Raw genomic sequence first — 19,215 nt, forward strand, 5'->3', positions numbered from 1 at the left:
CCTGAAGTAATGATAGTATTGGTTGGCAAGTGGTTAAATAAATTCCACTTCAGTTTGGTTGACCCTGAAGTACTATGTATTGCAGTCAGTTGTTTATGTGGAGGACACACATCTGACCACCCGCCATCAGTAGGACAGACATGATAATCAGAGCTTGTCCAATAAGGGGGAATGGCTGTCCTGGGCCATTCCCTGCCTTCTTCCACCATCCCTTGGGACCTGTGGTATCCAGCGAAGCAACAGTGAGGATGTCCATTCCTAGGAGGATGAACTGAAGAAACTGGGATGTCCCACTTGGAGAAAGATACAGTGGGCAGATATTGGTGAGAAGCCACCGATATTTCAGGACCAATATCAGTTATTATCACTTCAATAATCTTCAATTATTTAAGTTTTTCACTTGGAAGGGAGATGAAACTTGGTTGTTGTTGGGTTTTTTTTCCCTTTATAACCTCTATAACCCTGGTACTGTCTATAACCTGTTCTTTCTATGATTTTTTTCTGTAAACCTGGTAGTCTAAAATTTTTCATCTATAATTTTTTTTATAACCCTGGTATTGTCTATAACTTATTTTTCTATAACTGTTCTTTCTATAATTTGTTGTTTTTTTTCCTATAACCCTGGTACTGTCTATATTAACTTGTTTGGGCTTTTTTCCCCTGTTAATAACCCTGGTAATGTCTATAACTTTTTTTTCCTGTTATAACCCTGGTAATGTCAATAACTCTTTTCTATAACCCTGATACTGTCTATAACTTTTTTTTCTATAATCCTGGTACTGTTTGTAACTTGCTTTATATATCTATATATTTTTTGCTTGCTTTATATATATATATATTATTATTATTTTATATATATATTTTTTTCCATTATCCAGGTAAGGTCTATAATCCTCTAAAACCCTCCTGCCCCAGGGGGCTGGAGCAGGGGTCAGAGAGAGGCAAATTTTGTCTCCATGGAAGAAAAAACTTCACAACGAGTTATCCAAAATATTAAGTTGGCCGCCTGCGGAGGCGAGGAGCTCCCTATCCCCGGGGGTCTCCAAGTTAAGGCTGGACACTTGTCGCGGACAGAGGGGGGTCCCTTCCAACGCTGAGAGTCTGGGAATCCATGGGACAGGGAGCCACAACCCCCCGGGACAGAAGCTCTGGCCGTGTGTGGTTTCCCTGAAGGAGCCAGGCAGAGAAAGGGAGGTTGTCGGCCAGCCCGCCTATCCTACAGATAAAAACACAAGGGCTCCGGCTCCCGGCCAAAGAAACGGCTACAACTGCGGCCAGGGCGCTACTTTAGGCCTCTGGACGGGGAAGGGGAGAACATCTCAGGTCACCAGGACTCAAACAACATTTCCAGCGGAGCCTTGTGGGAATCCGCGAGCGGAAGAGCCCGAGCCGGCGGCCCTCGGACGCAGCCTGCTGGCGGCACTCCCCAACTGCAGCTTCAGCCCGACCGGCTCTGCCCACCCTCCGTTGGACAGAACCCTCCCTGCGGACTCCCATTGGCTCTACTTCCTCTTCTCCCGCCTCCCTCCGTCTTAAGCCATTAGGGTCCGAGCGAGGGGAGGGACATACGCCCAGGCCGTCCTGATTGGCCGTCGGGAGGAGACGACGTAGCTTTTTTGGGAGGGACACGTGGGTCTTAGCGACACCAGTAAACAACCAACCCTGTGTACGAACCAAGGTGGAGGGAGGCCCGCCTTTCCTAGAAGTGCCGGAAGCGGAAGGGAAGAAATATGCAGGTCTGGGGGAAAAGGGTCTCGTGGGGGTGGGAGGGCTAATTCCCGAAAGACACTTCAATTACCAGCGCCCCGTATATACCCCAACCCTCCCCCACTTACTAACCCTTCCTTCACGTGTCTCCACCGAACCAGTGGCCAATAGAACCATTAACTGACTCCGGCGAGCCTCATCATCCCTCTCCCCCCACCTTTCGCCCACGGGCCCCATCCTTGCGGTGATGGTTGCCGGAAAGCGTCTAGGAAAGGGGCGGGGCGTGAACGGGCCCTAGTGAACCCTGTCCCTTCCTAGGCTCTGGTCCCGCCCCTTCAGTCACGTGCTGCATCTCCTTTGTTTCCCGCCAGGACCACCAGCACGTGCCCATTGACATCCAGAGCAGCAAACTGCTTGGTACGAAGTAGCAGTAGTGGTGGTGGTGCCGGTGGCGGTGGCGGTGGCGGGGCTGAGGCTGGGGTTGTGGCCGGGCGGGGCAGGACCCGGGCTGGGGTCCTGGTATGAGCCTGTCGGTGAGTAGAGCTCAGGCCTGTATCCCTTAAGACCATCTCCCCAGGCTCCGATCACCAGTTGCCTCTTTTTCTGGTCATAGTAGCCCTGGTTGTGGACAGAGCCCTCCAGGCTGGGTGTCCATTCCCATCTCTGTTGCTCACTGACCAAGTGAGCATGGAGAGCGCAAGTCACTTTCATTCCACAGCATCCTCTGTCAGTAAGGAAGATGGATTGGGTAACCTCTAAGGTCACTTTTCATCTCAGACATTTTATGATTCTTGGTGTCATAGAAAACACTTAATAGATCATTTAATCCTCATTTTACAGACGACTTAACCAAGAGGGGAAGAGTAATTTGCTCAAAGCAGCAGAGCCAGGTCTTCTGACTCTGAATCCAGAGACCAGCTCTCTTTTCATTGTGCCTTGATGCCTCCTTTGTTTTGGGAGAAGAGATTGACTTCTGTGGTTTAGTATCAAGTTCAGTTTAGACTGAACTTGCATTGTCTCTCATTTCAGAGAATCTGATTTCAAATCTTGCCTCTGAAGCTTTCTACTTGTGTGACTGTGAGCAAATTATTTAACCTCCTGGGGTTTCCTCATCTGTACAATGACAAGGTGAGGCTAGATGGAGTCCCTCAGTTATCCTTTCTCTGTTCCCTGTGTAACTTTATCATAGATTGCTCATGGATGTTATTGAGTTTAGCTTGAACAGAGTAGATAGAAAGCCCGGAGCCCTGAGCTGATTCCCTCTTTGAGCCTAGTAGAATAGAGCAAAGCAAACCAAGTTCCTCCAGCTTTACAGCCAGTGTCAGAGACAGGACTTGAACCCAGGTCTTTCTGACTTGAGGGCTGCTCCCTATCAACTAGAGCATACTGCCCAGGATCACAGATAATACGAATTTAGAGCTGAAAATGACCTTTAGAGATCTAGTCCAACTCTGTCATTTTGTTTGTTTGTTTGTTTGTTTTTTGGGTTAAGTGACTTGCCCAGGGTCACACAGCTAGTAAGTGTTATGTGTCTGAGGCCAGATTTGAACTCAGGTCCTCCTGACTCCAGGGCCAGTACTCTATCCACTGTGCCACTTAGCTGCCCCCCAACCCTGTCATTTTATAGATGAAGAAACAGGCCCAGGGGAGATGACCTGCCTAAGGTCACATAAGTAGACTTTGAGGTAGAAAAGCTACATGTCCTCTTCAATTCGTTTCCCTCCTTGTCATTGCCAACTTGGACTCCTCCTTTATGTTTGTATTAACTCTGTTACCATATAAAGATAATACTGAGTAGGAAGGCAAGTTCCCAGGTCCCATTTTGCTGCTAGCTTCTCTATTAAAACTTCTTTGCCCCCATCTTCTTCCTACCTCAGACCAGTTATTGCTGACTGGAAAGTAAATAGCAAATTTTTGTCCTTTCTTGGGGGTCTTTGCTTGTTTTACGTGTTTTGGGTAACTCCCAGGAGACTCTGTTACATGAGTGTTTCTGGTGCAGACTGGCTGGTGGACAGGAGGCACTGCAACCTGAAATGGCAGAGCCTGGTGCTGACAATCCGAGAGAAGATAAATGCAGCCATCCAAGACATGCCAGAGAGTAAGGAGATTGCTCAGCTGCTCTCTGGATCTTGTGAGTGGATCAGGCCTTAGGGTTTTTGTGCGTGTGTGTTGTTGTTGTTGTTATCTTTTGGTTTTGTATCACCTTAATTCCCCAATATATCTATCTCTCCCTTACTCTCAGATAGCCATCCCTAATTAAAAAAAAAAATCACCTCTATTCTAACATATCACATCAACAAAGTATCCTACTCTAATCACTTCTAAAAAGAAGGGATAGAGATGCATTTCCATCTCTCTTCTGGGGCCAGAGCATTAGTTTTTGTTGTTGTTCTTTCTGGTTTACATTGTTATAGTCATTGTGTATATTGTTTTCCTGATTCTGCTATTATATTTGCATACCAAAATTTGTTTTCTGTTCTCTAATTGATGGACATCTACTTTATTTCTCATTCTTTATTACCACACAAAAAAAAGTACTGCTAGAAATATTTTCATATCTATAGGATTTTTCTTTTTAACGTGGTTTTCCTTGGGATATTTGCCTAGCGGTAACACCTTTGGCTCAAGGACTAATTCACAGCTCCACCAACAATGTATTTGTGAGGCATTGAGCTTCTAGAGTCTCTTTTTGACTGAGGCAGTAAGTTTGACATACTTCAACTGAGGTATTTCCCATGCCCTTAGCAATTCAGCCTATTCCAGAATAGTTTCTTTTTTGGGGGTAGGATTCTGGTTTCCTCAGACTGGCAGGGGAATGGAAGCATATGCCTTGCACTGTTATTAGTAAGGGATTGAGTAAACAGTTTCCCAGTTTCCTTAGAGTGGACTTTACAAGCCCTGATCAGCTTTCTTTCTTCTGTGGCTTTCAGACATTCACTACTTCCATTGCCTGAGAATTGTGGACCTCCTCAAAGGCACTGAGGCTTCCACGAAAAATATCTTTGGCCGCTACTCTTCACAGAGAATGAAGGTGACTGTGGACCAAGGGGGAGGGGACACGCGAACCAATGAATTTGAGCTTAAGGGAGATAATGTGGTCTAGTGAAACATGTTCTAGATTTGGAGTCAGGAAAGAGCTAGGTTTGAATCCTATCTTCTGACATATGCTGTGTGACCATGAGCAAGGCACTGGGCCTTTCTGAGCCACAGTTTCCTCATCTATAAAATACAAGTACTGTAGTACTTCCTTCATGGGCTCTTTTTTGAGGGCAAGATGAGATAAACTGTGCAAAACACTTTGCAAACCTTTACATACTGTATAAATGCCACTTATTATCTAGGTGCTTTCTGGTGATTTGTGGGCCTGAAGACCTTATCATCTCTAAGGTCTCTTCTAGCTTTAAATCTTGTGATTCTTTGAAGATTTTTTTAAAAATACATTTTTCTTGATATCTTTTTTTAATATTGCTGAAATTTCCCCCAGTATTTCTGCATCCCCTCTCTCCCTCCTGGAGAGCTATCCCATATAACAATTATTTTTAAAGGAAAAAAATCGGCAAAACTGGTCAGTACACTTAAAATGTCCAAAAATATGTACAGTGTGTCACACCTCTGGGCCTCTCAGCTCATTGAATGAGTGGGACCAGGGTGGTGTTCTCGTATTTCTTCTTTGGAGCTTTGCTTGTTCTTTGTAATTTTGCAAAATTTACTTCGTTGTTTTGTGGTTCTTTCCATTTATATTATTGTAGCCATTGTGTATATTGTTTTCTTTCCATGCTTCTCTGTATTCATCATATTTATCATTTCTTTCAACTAAATAATATTTCATTGCATTTATGTACCACAGTTTGTTTGCCAGTCCCCACTCTTTGAAGATTAATATCACCTTCTCTTTTCAGATATACATAGAAACATTTCCTGAAACTCCTCTCTGCATAGTAAATTCCAGTGGAGGCTTCCTTTTTCACTTTGTTTATATTTTAGACTTATGCTGCTTTGGGGATTACTTGCTCAGTACCACACTTTTAAAGTAAACTGGGTAATTTAGCAATTGTTCTGAGTTAATGGAAGTAGGGCAGGCCATTTAAGTGTCTAATGTGGAGGTTGGCTTCCCTCCTGGAGCTCAGAGGTTGGGCTGTGACACTGCTGTCATTGCTTGTCCTTGCTCACTTTTCATTTCCCTTCTTATTTCAGGATTGGCTGGAGATCGTGTCCTTGTATGAGAAGGACAGCACTTATCTAGGTAAGTTGACCCAACCCCAAAATAGAAGTAGGAAAACAGACTCCCAAATGTTCCCAAGAATTTCCGTGGGCTTCAAGTTGGAAGTATGAGCTGTGGGTGTTTGGGAGGCAGAAAGAACCTCGTAAGATTTTTGCTAGGTTTGCTATATTGGTAGGGAGATGCTATAGATAGGGCTAAATTAGATTTTAATGAAAAATTTGAGTCTTGTGCTGTATTTTGACACGGTGATGGGACAGTTAGGTGGGTTTGGGTAAACAATATAATGGAATATTACTGAACTGTAAGAAATGGTGAATACAGAGGAGCACGAAAAGAAAACAGTATACACAGTGACTACAGTGATGCAAATGGGAGGAGCCACAAAGCTCTCAAAAGTGAATTTCACAGAGTTACAAAGAACAGATGGCTGTGCCCAAAGAATTGCTCCTGTTCTTCATCACTCTGAAAAGAGGTTTCCGATGATCTATCCACGGCCCTACGCCATTTAACGTTTTTTATCAGTACTTTTGATAAAGATAGACAGCACACGTATCAGATTCATAGACAATCCAGAGCTGCAGACAGAAGCTAACACAGGGATGGTAGTTAGGATCTAGTAAGCTCTTGACAGTCTAGGATGTTGGATGGAACCAAATGAGATGAAACTTAGTAAGAATGAATATAAAGTCTTTACTTGGGTTCCACGATCAACTTCCCAGTTACATGATGGAGGAAAACATGGCTAAATGGCAGGCTATATGAGAAAGCTCTGGGGTGTTAGTGGACTGAACATAAGTCAGCAGTGTGGGATCCCCTAAAGCTAACTCATTAAGAGAGGCAGTGTTTAGGGCTCGAGAAGTGATGGTGGTGTTTGTTGTCCTCTGCCCTGGATTAGTGTCTTCAAGCCTGGGGACCACGTTTTAGGAAAGATGTTGAGGAGGTGTGGAGAATGGCCAGAGGAGCTTTGGTGAGGGACCTTGAGATCATTTCATATGAAGACTGGTTGAAAGCATTTGGGATGTTTAACCTGGAGAAAAAAAAAAAAAGCTTAGGGATGCATGACTGAATCTGAAGGGCTATTGTGGAGGAAAGGGGATTAGATTTTGTTCTGGCTGCTTGTAGAAGGTAGACCTGTGAGTATTGAGAGGAAGTTGTAGAGAGGTAAGTTGAGGCTCTATGTAAGGGGAAAACAGTCTAACCATCAGAGCCATCTAAAAATGGGAGGTGTTGCTTTGAAGGCTGGATGGCCATTTAGTGTGTATTTTTTTTTTTAAGTGAGTCAATTGGGGTTAAGTGACTTGCCCAGGGTCACACGGCTAGTACGTGTCAAGTGTTCGGTCTGAGGCCGGATTTGAACTCAGGTCCTCTTGACTTCAGGGCCGGTGCTGTATCCACTGTACCACCTAGCTGCCCCTAGTGTATATTTTAGAAGGGATCTTGTTCAGGTAAACATTAGACTAGCCAGGTGCTGGGGTCAGGTCCCTGTCAACTCTGAGATTCTGTGTCTGTATTACCTGATTGTATTATAAGGATGGTCAGAATCAGTGGGGGAGCTTGAGCATATGCTCAGCAAATGCCACTCGTGTCCACAGAACTTATGTGTGTGCGCGCATGTGTATATATGTATGTATGCGCGTGTATATGTATTGTGTGAACTCCTTCACCCACTAACTGCTAAGACACATCTCTGGGGAATACAATATGGGCAATTCCCCCTCCCCATCCTATACCATTCAGAGCAATGCCTAGAGGTTGTTTACTCCATGGTGAATCCTGGAGGAAATTTGCCTTCTATCTGGATCTCTGAACTGGTTTTCTTGCCTCCTTCCCCCTCCCCCAGTGGAAATCTCCAGCCTCCTGGTACGGAATGTTAGCTATGAAATACCCTCCCTGAAGAAGCAGATCGCCAAGTGCCAGCAGTTGCAGCAAGAGTACGGCCGCAAGGAGGAAGAGTGCCAGCTGGGAGCTGCAGAGATGAAGGAGCGCTTCTATAACTCCTGCCGACAGTATGGCATCACTGTGAGTGAGCTGTGGCCGCCATTCCTGGTCCAGAGAGGTGGTCCCTCGGGGCTTCCACCTCACTCTTTAGCCAGAGTTGTAGAACATTGGATGGCATATTGTCCCAACTCTGGTAGTCCCAGGTTCTGTTTGAGGAAGATTTCCTCCCCCTGTCCACTTTGCATACAGTTCCTGACCCATCTCACTGGATTCAGGGGTTCCTCTTAAGTTGTGGCTTCCCACCACTTCTCTATTAGCTCACATCCCCTCCTTTCTGTTTAGGGAGACAATGTCCGAAGGGAGTTGCTGGCTCTGGTGAAGGATTTGCCGAGTCTGTTGGCTGATATTGGAGCCAGGGTTGAGTCACTGTGGGAAGCTATCGAGCTCTACCAGGCCTGTGTGGGATTTGTGTGTGAGAGGTAAACAAGGGGCCTTTTTTCCTTTAGCACATTTCAGCAAATGCTTATTAAGTGTTTACTATTTACAGAGTACTGTGTATCTCTGGGAGAGAGATAAAATGTTCAGATATGTATATTAGATAAAGTATAGTGATGGCCCTCATGAATCTCGTGGCTAATAGGGGAATATGACATAGATAGTATGTGCCATATTTGTGACTGTGGTCAAATTAGAAAACTGGTACAGATTAATATGTGGAAAATACTGTGGGCATTTTTGGTAACGAGGGGAAAAGTATTGCCAACTTTGGAAATCAGGAAAGGCTTCTTGGGAAAGGTAGTATTTTAGCTGGATTTTTTTTTTTTTTTTTTTTTTTTTGGTGTGTGTGTGTGTGTGTGTGTGAGGCAGTCAGGGTTAGTGACTTGCCCAAGGTCGCACAGCTAGTAAGTATCATGTGTCTGAGGCTGAATTTGAACTCAGGTCCTCCTGACTCCAGGGCCGGTGCTCTATCCATTGCGCCACCTAGCTGCCCCATTTTAGCTGGATTTTAAAGATTAATACGAATTCATCAAGGGGAAGGGAATGAAGGAAGGTTATTCCAGGCTTGTCAGGAACAGTTTGAGTAAAGGTGCAGAGGTTGGAAAGCCCAGGGCATATGGGAGCTACAGCGGGTAATCCAATTTAGCTGAAATATGAAGTATGTAAAGGGAAATAATATGAGAAACAGGAGGAAGGAGTTGTTCATTCTTTCTGGCTATTGCCTCTTCTCTTCTTTCTTTCTTTTTCTTTTTTCTTTTTTGGTGAGGCATTTGGGGTTAAATGACTTGACCAGGGTCATACAGCAAGGAAGTATCTGAGGCCAGATTTGAACTCAGGTCTTCCTGACTCCAGGGGAGGTGCTCTATCCATTGCGCCACCTAGCTGTCCCTATCGCCTCTTCTTTTCAACTTACTTTTTATACAACACTTGGGTTTTCGTTTCTAACCACCCATATTTAGCAAAGAAAACAAAAACAATCAACTGTATAGGTCTTGCACCTAAAGGTTGTATAGTTTAGGAATCCATAGCAATGCCATAACTGGACAACGGGAAGGTAATGACTTGTGCATTGAAGCCCCACCGAGCAGGTGGTGCCAATGCTGAGACACGTGCAGAAGCAGGGAAACACGACCGTGTATGAGTGGAGGACAGGGACAGAGCCCACGGTGGTGGAACGGCCACGTCTGGAGGAGCCCCCTGAGCAGGTGGCGGATGATGCGGTAAGTGTTGGCTTTGATGTGGAGGCTTCCCTCCCAGAGGGATCCATTACTCTTCCGCCTATACCAGTAGCTTGGTCCACACAGCCCGTTTTTTAGTTTCCTCAAAGGAACATAGGGGAAAGTTGGAGTGAAACCTTAGGAGGACAGACCAGAGAGGCCGTGTTGGCCCCGTTGTTTTCTGGTCTGGCTCTTGAGCAGCTGTACTGGAGGGGTGGCAGCCCGCTAAAGAACCTAATCTGGAGGAGCATTTTTGGACCCAGCCACCCTGCTTGTACTGGGCCGTCTGGCCTTTGTATCTGGAGGTCAGAACAACACAGGTGGACGTTGTGTTAGGTCTCTCAGAAAAAAGCCAGTAAAAAGGGATGGGAGAACAGGCCCATCTTACTCACTTCCTTTGTGTTTCCACTCCGTTTTCCAGATTGACTGGGGCAACTTTGGGATAGAGTCGGCTTCGGAAGGGATTAACTATGGCATCTCCACTGAGACAGATGAAATTGACTGGGGAATCTCACTGGAGCCTGATTCAAAGGTTAATTAAGTTTTAAGCTAGAGAAGTCACCTTCTCATGATGATTTTGAAATGTTCCACTTGATATATCCTTGGCTTCAGGAAACAGTATAATTCAGGATGCAGCAACTTTTCAAAAGGGACACTGTCAGTTCTAAATTCTGTTGTCTGGGAATCAGGGCATATTGTGTTAGGCCTGGGAGGACCATGGAGTTCTAGTTATGGGGTGAGGTGCTGGAATGGGGGAGAACAAGTGGGAAGAGAGTCTTCCTAATGCTGTTAAGTCACAACTGGCCAGTTTTTGGCATGGAGTTTCTTGGGACAAACAACTTCCTCCCCTTCCCCTCCACCAGGGAGAATTTGAAGGGAAGGAGAGAGGATCAGAAGGTAACTTGTGAAAGCATTGGCTTGAGTGGTAGGGGAAATCCAAAGGCATTGGTAGTAATGACTTCAAGTGCCAACTTTGCCAACATGCCCTAGGTGGTTGAGTCCTGCTCTTGTCTGAGTCTGCATTGTTGAACTTCTCAAGATAATTAAAGTCAGGTATTTGGGGCACCCTAGTTATTTTCATCTTTCTCCTGGTATGTAAAGCCTTTATTCTGCGGGAGAAATTTTCCTGACTGTATCTTAATGGGATCATTTGGTCTACTTCCAGGAAGCTGGTAACGAAGGAATAGATTGGGGAGATGGAGATGCCGATCCCGTGCAGATAACAGTACTGGAATCAGGAGCCCAGGGTAAAATTTTTTCATTCCCTGCTGTCCATTTTAAAAGCAGTGAGCTTCTAGGCTTCTGTGAGGTCAAGAGCTAAGGATACAAAGAAAAATATACTGCAGTGATTGAGACTTTTTACACCAAAATGTTTTAAGACCAAATGTCTTATTCTTAGATTCTTCTTGTGGGAAGAGGGGATGGTCATGATCAAGGGCTTGAAATAATGCCTAGACACACTTGGCTTTCTCTTTCCCAATGCTCCTTTGGGACCCAAGTGTCCATGTGGCCTCTTGAAAACTGGTCTTGCCAAGGAGTTCCAGGAGTCACTGGGCTATGAAGTCAACTCCTGGGAATCATGTGGCATGGAAGGAGTAGAAGTAATGTAGTAACAAGGGTCTACCACTAGAGGACACTGTGGTATGAAACTTGGTCTGATTTCAAAACTCTTGTTGAGAAGGAGCTTGGACATTTTGTTGCACAGCCCCAGATTTATATTCATTTTAGACCTGTTTCTGTATCTTCTCATTGCTCAGCCAGGTGGTCACTGGTCTCAGGCCCATTAGGATTGAGACCATTCAAGAAAGAGGCTGTGGTTCAAGACATAGGGGAGGGAGTTGCTGCGTTGGGGGAGAAAGGCTATGTTCTTACCAAGCCTGGGGTGCCCAGGGCTTCGTGCCCAGGGCTTCATGCCTGTAAGGCTGTCTTTCCTGCCCTGGCGCGCTGATCTCTTTGGCTCTACTTTATTGTCTTGTTTTTCTTCTGGCAGCTCCAGAAGGTGTCGCAAGGGGTCCAGATGCTCTAACTCTTCTTGAATACCCCGAAACCCGGAATCAGTTTGTTGATGAACTCATGGAGGTACTAGGAGTTCTGAGAATTAGGGGAAAGGGCCATAATGGATTCTAGGGCAGGAGGATAAAAGTAAACTATGTGACCTTAATGTTACCTTTATGGTAAAGGTAATATAGTTTTGTGTTTGTCTCCTAATAAGTCAGTGGGAAAAGTGTGAACAATCAAGGAGTTTGAGCTTTATGGCACCCCGTTTTTAGCACAGAACTTCATGGGGTAGCATTGGGTGTCTCTCAGCTCCTTTGCCCCGGGACGGGTTGCCTGAGATCGTTGGTGCCATTTCACCCACAGAGCTCAGCCCCATACTTCTGCCAGTCTCTGTCTTTCATTGTGGTGAAATAAAGTCTGCTCACCATCATCAGGTTTTCTTCTTTCTTTAGTTAAGTGGTTGTCAGAGTTTTTAGTACACGGCCCCCCCGGACCGTCTACTCACATCCTCTTCTGCTTGACCCTTTGAGTCACTTCAGTTTTGCTGCCTGACTTGTGTCATTTCTTACTGTCTAGGGAGGGAAGGAAGGGAAAGAGCCTTAGGCCTGGGTGGGGCAAATGGTGACAGATTATGGGGAGAAGGACTGAGGCCAGAGTAGCCTTCAGTTATAGTTGGTAAGTTTCCAAAGTTACACAGAACGGGGAGTCCCTCCCCTTCCCTCAGGCACCAAATAAAGAGCACTCTCAGGCTTGAATTTTGGATCAGTCCAAGGATCCCCAGTGGTTTAAAGATTCATTCAACTACCAAAAACTTAACTGAACTTTGTAAACAGCTGTCCTGACCCATTTTATTCTCTTTTCTCAGTTAGAAATCTTCTTGTCCCAGAGAGCATTGGAGATGAGTGAAGAGGCAGACATCCTATCAGTGAGCCAGTTCCAACTGGCTCCACCCATCCTGCAGGGTCAGACCAAAGTGAAAGTGATTGCCATGGTGTCGGTTTTGCAGGATCTGATTGGCCAGCTCACCAGTCTTCGAATGCAACACCTGTTTATGATCCTGGCCTCACCAAGGTCTGGCTTTCCTCTGTATATTTGATGACTTGGGTAAGAGTATGGTATAGGGCTTCCTCTTAGGGTCCTACATCCACAGCAGCAGCTCTGAAACCTGTGTGGTTCTTCCTGTTCTTTTCTTCACCCCTGTTTCCTTATTTCCTCTACTATCTCTTTGTGCTTTCAAGGTTAAAATTGCCTCGGGGCTGGGATACTAGTTGCCAGTTGTATGTGCAAAATCTGTTTCCCCAGTGCTCAGAGTGAGGTACCTTGCTTCTTGGAGAGGAAGGGTTTCAGAGTCTGAGGCTGGGTGCCAAAACACTGATGTTACCTGGATGTTGCCTGGAAAGCACAGGCAGGTCATGAGGCTGTGGTAATTAGATCCCATGCTTTGGTCTGGGTCTCCCATCCAGGTATGTGGATCGGGTGACCGATCTGCTCCGGCAGAAACTGAAGCAGTCTGACCTGCTGGCCCTGAAGAAAGAGCTGATGGTCCAGAAGAGGCAGGAGGCTCTTCAGGAGCAGGCATCTCTGGAGCCCAAACTGGATCTGCTGATAGAGAAAACCAGAGAGCTGCAGAAACTGGTAAGAGACGGAAATCGAGACCACTGCCAGTGCAAGCGGGCCCGAAGGCCAGGGTAATCTGGCCTTGAAGAGTGCAGTCCAGCATTCTTCCTCTGCTCTCTGATCCCCTGTGAACCTCACTCAGTGTCACTATCTCGCAGATCGAAGCAGACATTTCCAAAAGGTACAGTGGTCGCCCTGTGAACCTGATGGGAACCTTCCTGTGATGCCTCCTGCATTCTCTCCTGCTCAGCCTTTGGGATGGAAGGGTACTGGATGAGAGGGTAATGGCATAGGCCTCTCTAATTGAAAGAGCCAGCAGATGGGAAGGAAACCTCAAAAAACTGTCAGTCTAAAGGGGAGATTTAGAGAACTTGCTCTTTGGCACTTTACTCTCTGTGAGAAGTTATCGTGATTGGCTCTGTGGTCTGGTTAGCCAGTAACCATTGCTTTCAGTTGAGTGAGGCTTAATTAAATAAAAAAAAAAAAACTTTGCATCTTGCTTGTGGTTTTTCACACACTGTTGCCTCTCTAGTCCTAGAGTTTGGCCTGTGCTCACCCATGGGCTTCCAGCCTTCTAGACAGCTCTCTGCTTCTTTGGGAACAGGGGTTAAGGATTTTTCCTGCTCCAGTTGTGGTGGTTGGGAGGTCCCCAGGCTCTCATCTGCACATAGGTCCGTGAGGGAGGAGAAGGCTTCACTGATAGCAGGACCAGCTGGGGCCCTCCCTGCCACATGGCAGACCAGCAGCTGAAGGGGAGCTGGACGGAGCCAGCAAAGCCGTACTTTCCTTTTAATCACAGCTCACCTTTAGGCAGAGGGAAGATGTGACTGTGGAAGGGAGGCTCTGATAACCAGAGTGGAGGCAGGAGCCATCACCTTCAGTAGCTGCTTCCCCATTTCCCACACAAACTTGCTTCCTTCACGATGGGATGGGGCTGCGGCTCCATCGGAGCACCCCTCTCCTAAGCCACCTCCCGCCCTTACTCCCCAGAAAGGGGATGGGGGGTGGGGTGGGGGTGGCCAGCAATTCGATTTTAATTTCATAGCAGAGCAGTTGATTCATGGCTCTTTGTCGCTGGCGTTGACTCCTGTAATGACTTTCCATCAAAATGAAAAGTGGAGTGACACCACTCATTATTCCTGCTGCTTGTTATCTCAGTTCTGGGGAGGGCCGCCCCCTCCCCACTGCCTTTCAGCCTACCCGGACAGTGAGTGATGGCCCCTATTAATCACCGACCCCGCGGACTTCAGCGGACACACACTATCCAAAGGAGAGAGATAAGGCAGCATGAACTGCTTGAAGCCATTCCTATCAATTAATGTCAAACCATCTCTTTCCCCCCAATCCCTGCCTAGTTACCCTTCTTTTGGGGAGATGGAGACTGAAATGAAAGGCTTAAGCATTGGAAAAAAAGGAATTGGCATTGAATGTTGAGAGAAAACTGATCTTGAAATGGAAACACATGCATTGAAAGTGAGTTGGGCGTAAGTGAATAACATTCTGTCCAGTGAGCGAGGCACATGTGGAAGGTTGTAGGAGTTCAAGCTTGGCCCTGGCATCTTCCCTCTCCTCTGTTCTAACCCTTTCCCTTTGGGAGAAGGCCCCTGCCATCCAAGCCCATCCCTTACCTCCTGGCCCACCCTTGCAGCTGCTGGCTCCATTTGGACTGCTCTCCAGACTCCAGCTGCAGGCATCGCATTACTGAGGCTCGGTACCCTCCTCACCCTTCCTGCTGTCCTTCCTCCAAGCATCACGCTTCCTTCTCTGCCCATAGACAGGGAGCCTGGCCTGTGGGACTGTTTATATTCCTGAGCCCCAGGCACTGTCCCTCTGCCCTTGAGAATATTAGCCCTTGCCACCCTTCCTTTAAGAACTGGATGTAGCCAGGGTCAATGAGGAGACAGGAATATTCTTCTGAAAGTTTGACTTATTGAGCTCTTTCCATCAGGAGGCTCTAGACACAATAAGCATCTCTAACTCTTATAAGTCTGTTTTAGGTGCTCTGTGGGAGGTTAGGAGCTTCAACTGGGTCTCTCTTGTTTTATGTCTAATTTACAGGCAATCTTGTAATTATTTTTAAATGCCTATTTTGTGCAGTATTTTGACTTATTGTGGTTGTTGAGTTGTTTAGTTCTGTCTGACTTATTGTGACCCCATTTGGGGTTTTCTTGACAAAGAGACTGAAGTGGTTTGCCATTTCCTTCTCCAGCTCATTTTACAGATGAGAAAACTGAGGCCACCAGGGTTCAGTGATTTGCCCAGGGTCACACAACTAGTAAGCGTCTGAGGCCAGATTTGAACTCTGGAAGATGATTCTTCCTGACTCCAGGCCCAGCACTCTTTGCACTATGGCACCACCTTTACCCTATAGGCTAATGAAAATTGTTCCCCCAAAACTTTGAGGCCTCTAATAACTACCTATTATACAAAGGCTTCTTTAGCTATGTCTGCATTTGTCACTATTTCCCTTCTCATCCTTTTTGCCTCTTTACCCCAGTAGAGCACTAATACTTAGCTCCAGTAACTAACAATAACAGCTGACGTTTATAGCATGCTTGAAGGTTTGCAAAGAAAGAACTTGACATGAAAAGATGTCCCAGAAGTCTTAGTACAGCTTTAAGCCTTAGAAAACCTAAAGCCTTATGCTTAAACACCTTTTAAATCATCTCATTTAATCTTCACAACTCTGAGAGGTAGGTATGATTGTTATCCCCATTTTATAGATGAGGAAACAGCTTAAGTGACTGACTGAATTAAATGCCTGAGGCAGGATTTGAATTCAGGTCTTCTTGACTCCCAAGTCAAGTGTTGTGTATACACTGCCTAGTATACCTACCACTCCCCTAACCAAATAAAAAATGTAGTGAGAGGAGAGCCGAAATATTTTTCAGGCTCACTTCCTGATACACTCCTCTTCCATGTTCTTCATGTCATGTCTTCCTTCTGAGATTTATCTGTCATGTGGCAACCATGCTCCTCACCCAGTCTCCCAGTTCTAGTCTTGGAAGGGAGACAGGGTGTGCTCTGCAGGGCAGAACAACAGGTTCTTTGGATCCAAATTTCCTGGGTTTCATTTCATTCATTCAATCAACTCTTATAGCACAACTGCCTGCTAGACACTAGGGGATATAGAGATCATTAAGCCATAGTGATCAGCAATGTTTGTGGTTGTTCAGTCGTGACTGATGCTTTGTGACCCCTTTTGGGGTTTTTTTTGCTAAAGATACTGGAATGGTTTGCCATTTCCTTCTCCTGCCCATTTTACAGATGAGGAAACTGAGGCAATCAGAGTTAAGTGACTTATGACAGCTATTAAGTGTCTGAGGCTGGATTTGAACTCAGGTCCTCCTGGTTCCAGGGCCAGCACTCTATCCACTGCACCATCAGCAATGTTACCTTTTAATTTGAAAAAAAAAGAGAGAAAGAGAGCCCAAGAAAACTACTTTCAGATCATGCCCAGTTTTCTTTGCCTTTTTATGACTGCAGGTATCAGTTGACCTTTAGCTCTTATTAGAGCTGTATGTGAACTTAAGAGATCATCTAGTTCAATCAAATCAGCAAGCATAAATGCCTACTGTGTGCCAGGCCCTTATGCTTATGACAGATGAAGAGACTAAGATATCATTCAAATGTTTCTGTTCCTTAATCATCCCAAGGGGCTTTCAATCAGTAATACTGAATCTCCAAAATCTCCCATCTCCCAAGTCACCCATGGGAGGTATTGCCTCCTCTGTAAAATGAGATAGTTGGATTAGATGATTTGAAAGGTCCCTATGAATCTATAGTCCTGAGGATGATCTTGAGCAAATCACTTTTCTCTCCAGCTCTCAGTTTCCCCCTCTGCAAAACAAAAGAATTAGACCAGATGATGGTTAAGGACTCTTCTGACTCTGAGAACTGAATAATTGCCTGTCTGGCACCATTTGGTAGCATCACTTTCTGCTACTGCCTGCCCCATTTTCCCTGATTTGCATGGATCTGGGGTGGGGCTAACCATATTACAGATTGTATTAGAGGACCACAGAGGATTATTGTCTTATCTGGGTCCTGACAGCCAACCACTTTTGCCTCACTCTGTGTTTATAAGGGTGTTGCTGAATGTGACAACTGAAGCCAAACTGTCCCCGTAATTAGGTCTCTCCTGCCAAAGCAGAGTGGAGGCAATCCTCCAGACTGTTCCAGCAGAAAAGCTCCTTCTGCTTCAGGTATCTGAAGGATTGCCCAGTAGCCTGTTCCATCGAAGAGCTGGTTCCAGTGGTGGGGGCGCAACTAGCAGAGGAGAGGTGGTGGGTCCTACATGCTCTGATGTGTGTCAGTGTTGTCCTGTTTCTTTTCCCAGCTGGTGTCTTCACTACCTCTTCCGTAATTTATATTTATATCATGCTACAAGATTTGTAGAACATTTTACATTCATCCAGTCACTTGATCCTTATGACAACCTCCCCTATTTCTATTTCTATTATTATTTCTACCCCCACCTCCGCTTTTTTTTTTCCAGATGAGCAAATGGGCTCAGAGAGACTTGCTCAGGGTCACACAGCTAGTAAATGTCTGAGGCAGGAATCAAAACCCAGGTCTTTCTGACTTTAAATCAGAAGACTTCATCCCCCAACACCACACTGCCAAAATGCGTTGGTCCTCCACCTCTCCTGTATGAGATTCGTCTCTGCCAGCCTGTCTCATATCTACTCGTAGTTTTCCAAATTTTTATTTGCTCTCTTGGTTCTATGTCTCTCTGTTTCCTTTGCCAGATCATCTATATTACAGCCCCATGGAGGGGGGTGAAACCTCCAAGGCTCCATCCTGGGTCCTTTTCTCTCTCCGCTCTCTTGACTTGATTAGCTCATGTGGGTTTAATCATCATCTCTGTGCTGATGACTCCCAGATCTCTACATCCAGCCCGAATCTCTCTCCTGAGCTCTGGGCTAGTATCGCTAACTGCTTATTGAACATTTCAAAGTGGAGGGGACCGCAGACATGTCAAACTCAGCACATCCTCCCCAAACCCAGCCCCTCTTCCAACTTCTCTATTTCTGCTGAGGGCCCCACCATTCTTCTAATCACAACTTGTGTTACCCTTGACTTGTGGCTCTTACCCTATATTTCCAATCAGTTGCCAAATCTTGTCATTTCCACTTCATCTCTCTATCTTCTTCACTTCACTTATACAACCATCTACCCAATTCAAGGCCTCATCACCTCTTTCTTATCTAGACTATTTTAAAAGCTTCCTAATCGGTCTCCCTGCCCTCAAATCTCTCCCTTCTCCAATGTCACATTGACCATATCATTCCCCTGTTCAAGAAAGAGCTCCCTGCTACCTTTAAAATCAAATACAGAGTTCTCTTTTGGGCTTTTAAAGGCCTTCACAACCTGGCTTCTCTGGCCTTATTATACAACAGCCCTCTTTATGCCCTCTTCCTTCAGTCAGTAAATATTTACTAAGCACCTACTATGTGCCAGCCATTGCTAATTGCTGGGGATATGAAGAAAGGCAAAAGAGAGTCCTTGTTCTCAAGGGCTTCACAGTCTAATGGGGGAGTCAGCACGTGAACAGCCATGTGTAAACAAGCTATAAGACAGGATAAGCTGAAAATAAATCTCAGCCAAGAGAAGGCACTGGAATTAAGAGGGATTGGGAAAGGCTTCCTGTAGAAGATGGGATTTTGCCTGGAACTTGAAGGAAGCCAAACTTGAAGGAAGCCAGAGAAGCCAGGAGATGGAGATAAGGAGAGAGAACCTTCCGGGTATTGGGGACTTAAGTGAAAATGTATGGACTTGGGAGATGGAGTGTCTAGAGTGAAGAGCAAGGAGACCTGTGTCACTGGGTTACTCTGTGTGTGTTTTGGGGGGTGGAGGGTTAAGATTAAGAAGACTGGAGGGGCAGCTAAGTGGTGAAGTGGATAGAGCTCCAGCATTGGAGTCAGGAGGACCTGAATTCAAATCCGGCCTCAGACACTTGACACTTACTAGCTGTGTGACCCTGGGCAAGTCACTTAACCCCTATTGCCTCACCAA

At 45.7% G+C, this 19,215-nt stretch overlaps 1 protein-coding gene across 3 annotated transcripts; it reads left to right on the plus strand.

The window, feature by feature from the left end:
* Nucleotides 1–1,628: 1,628 nt before the first annotated feature.
* CDK5RAP3 (CDK5 regulatory subunit associated protein 3) lies at nucleotides 1,629–13,691 on the plus strand. 3 transcript variants are annotated; one of them, XM_027873228.1, is made up of 14 exons: nucleotides 1,629–1,736; nucleotides 2,079–2,124; nucleotides 3,707–3,838; nucleotides 4,638–4,738; nucleotides 5,902–5,950; nucleotides 7,770–7,948; nucleotides 8,210–8,346; nucleotides 9,441–9,585; nucleotides 10,004–10,114; nucleotides 10,748–10,829; nucleotides 11,573–11,661; nucleotides 12,446–12,651; nucleotides 13,044–13,215; nucleotides 13,356–13,691. In XM_027873228.1, the coding sequence occupies exons 1-14, from the start codon at nucleotides 1,731–1,733 to the stop codon at nucleotides 13,419–13,421; spliced, it is 1,521 nt and encodes a 506-aa protein (XP_027729029.1). In that variant the 5' UTR covers nucleotides 1,629–1,730; the 3' UTR covers nucleotides 13,422–13,691. The 3 variants fall into 3 exon arrangements, with proteins under 3 accessions (XP_027729029.1, XP_027729030.1, XP_027729031.1); XM_027873229.1 differs by having other exon boundaries at nucleotides 3,707–3,805; XM_027873230.1 differs by lacking the exons at nucleotides 1,629–1,736; nucleotides 2,079–2,124 and adding an exon at nucleotides 2,161–2,240.
* The last annotated feature ends 5,524 nt before the right edge of the window (nucleotides 13,692–19,215 follow it).

This window comes from Vombatus ursinus, unplaced genomic scaffold (genome assembly GCF_900497805.2).
Source record: "Vombatus ursinus unplaced genomic scaffold, bare-nosed wombat genome assembly UNPS02014801.1, whole genome shotgun sequence".
In the NCBI taxonomy this organism is placed as follows: domain Eukaryota; kingdom Metazoa; phylum Chordata; class Mammalia; order Diprotodontia; family Vombatidae; genus Vombatus; species Vombatus ursinus.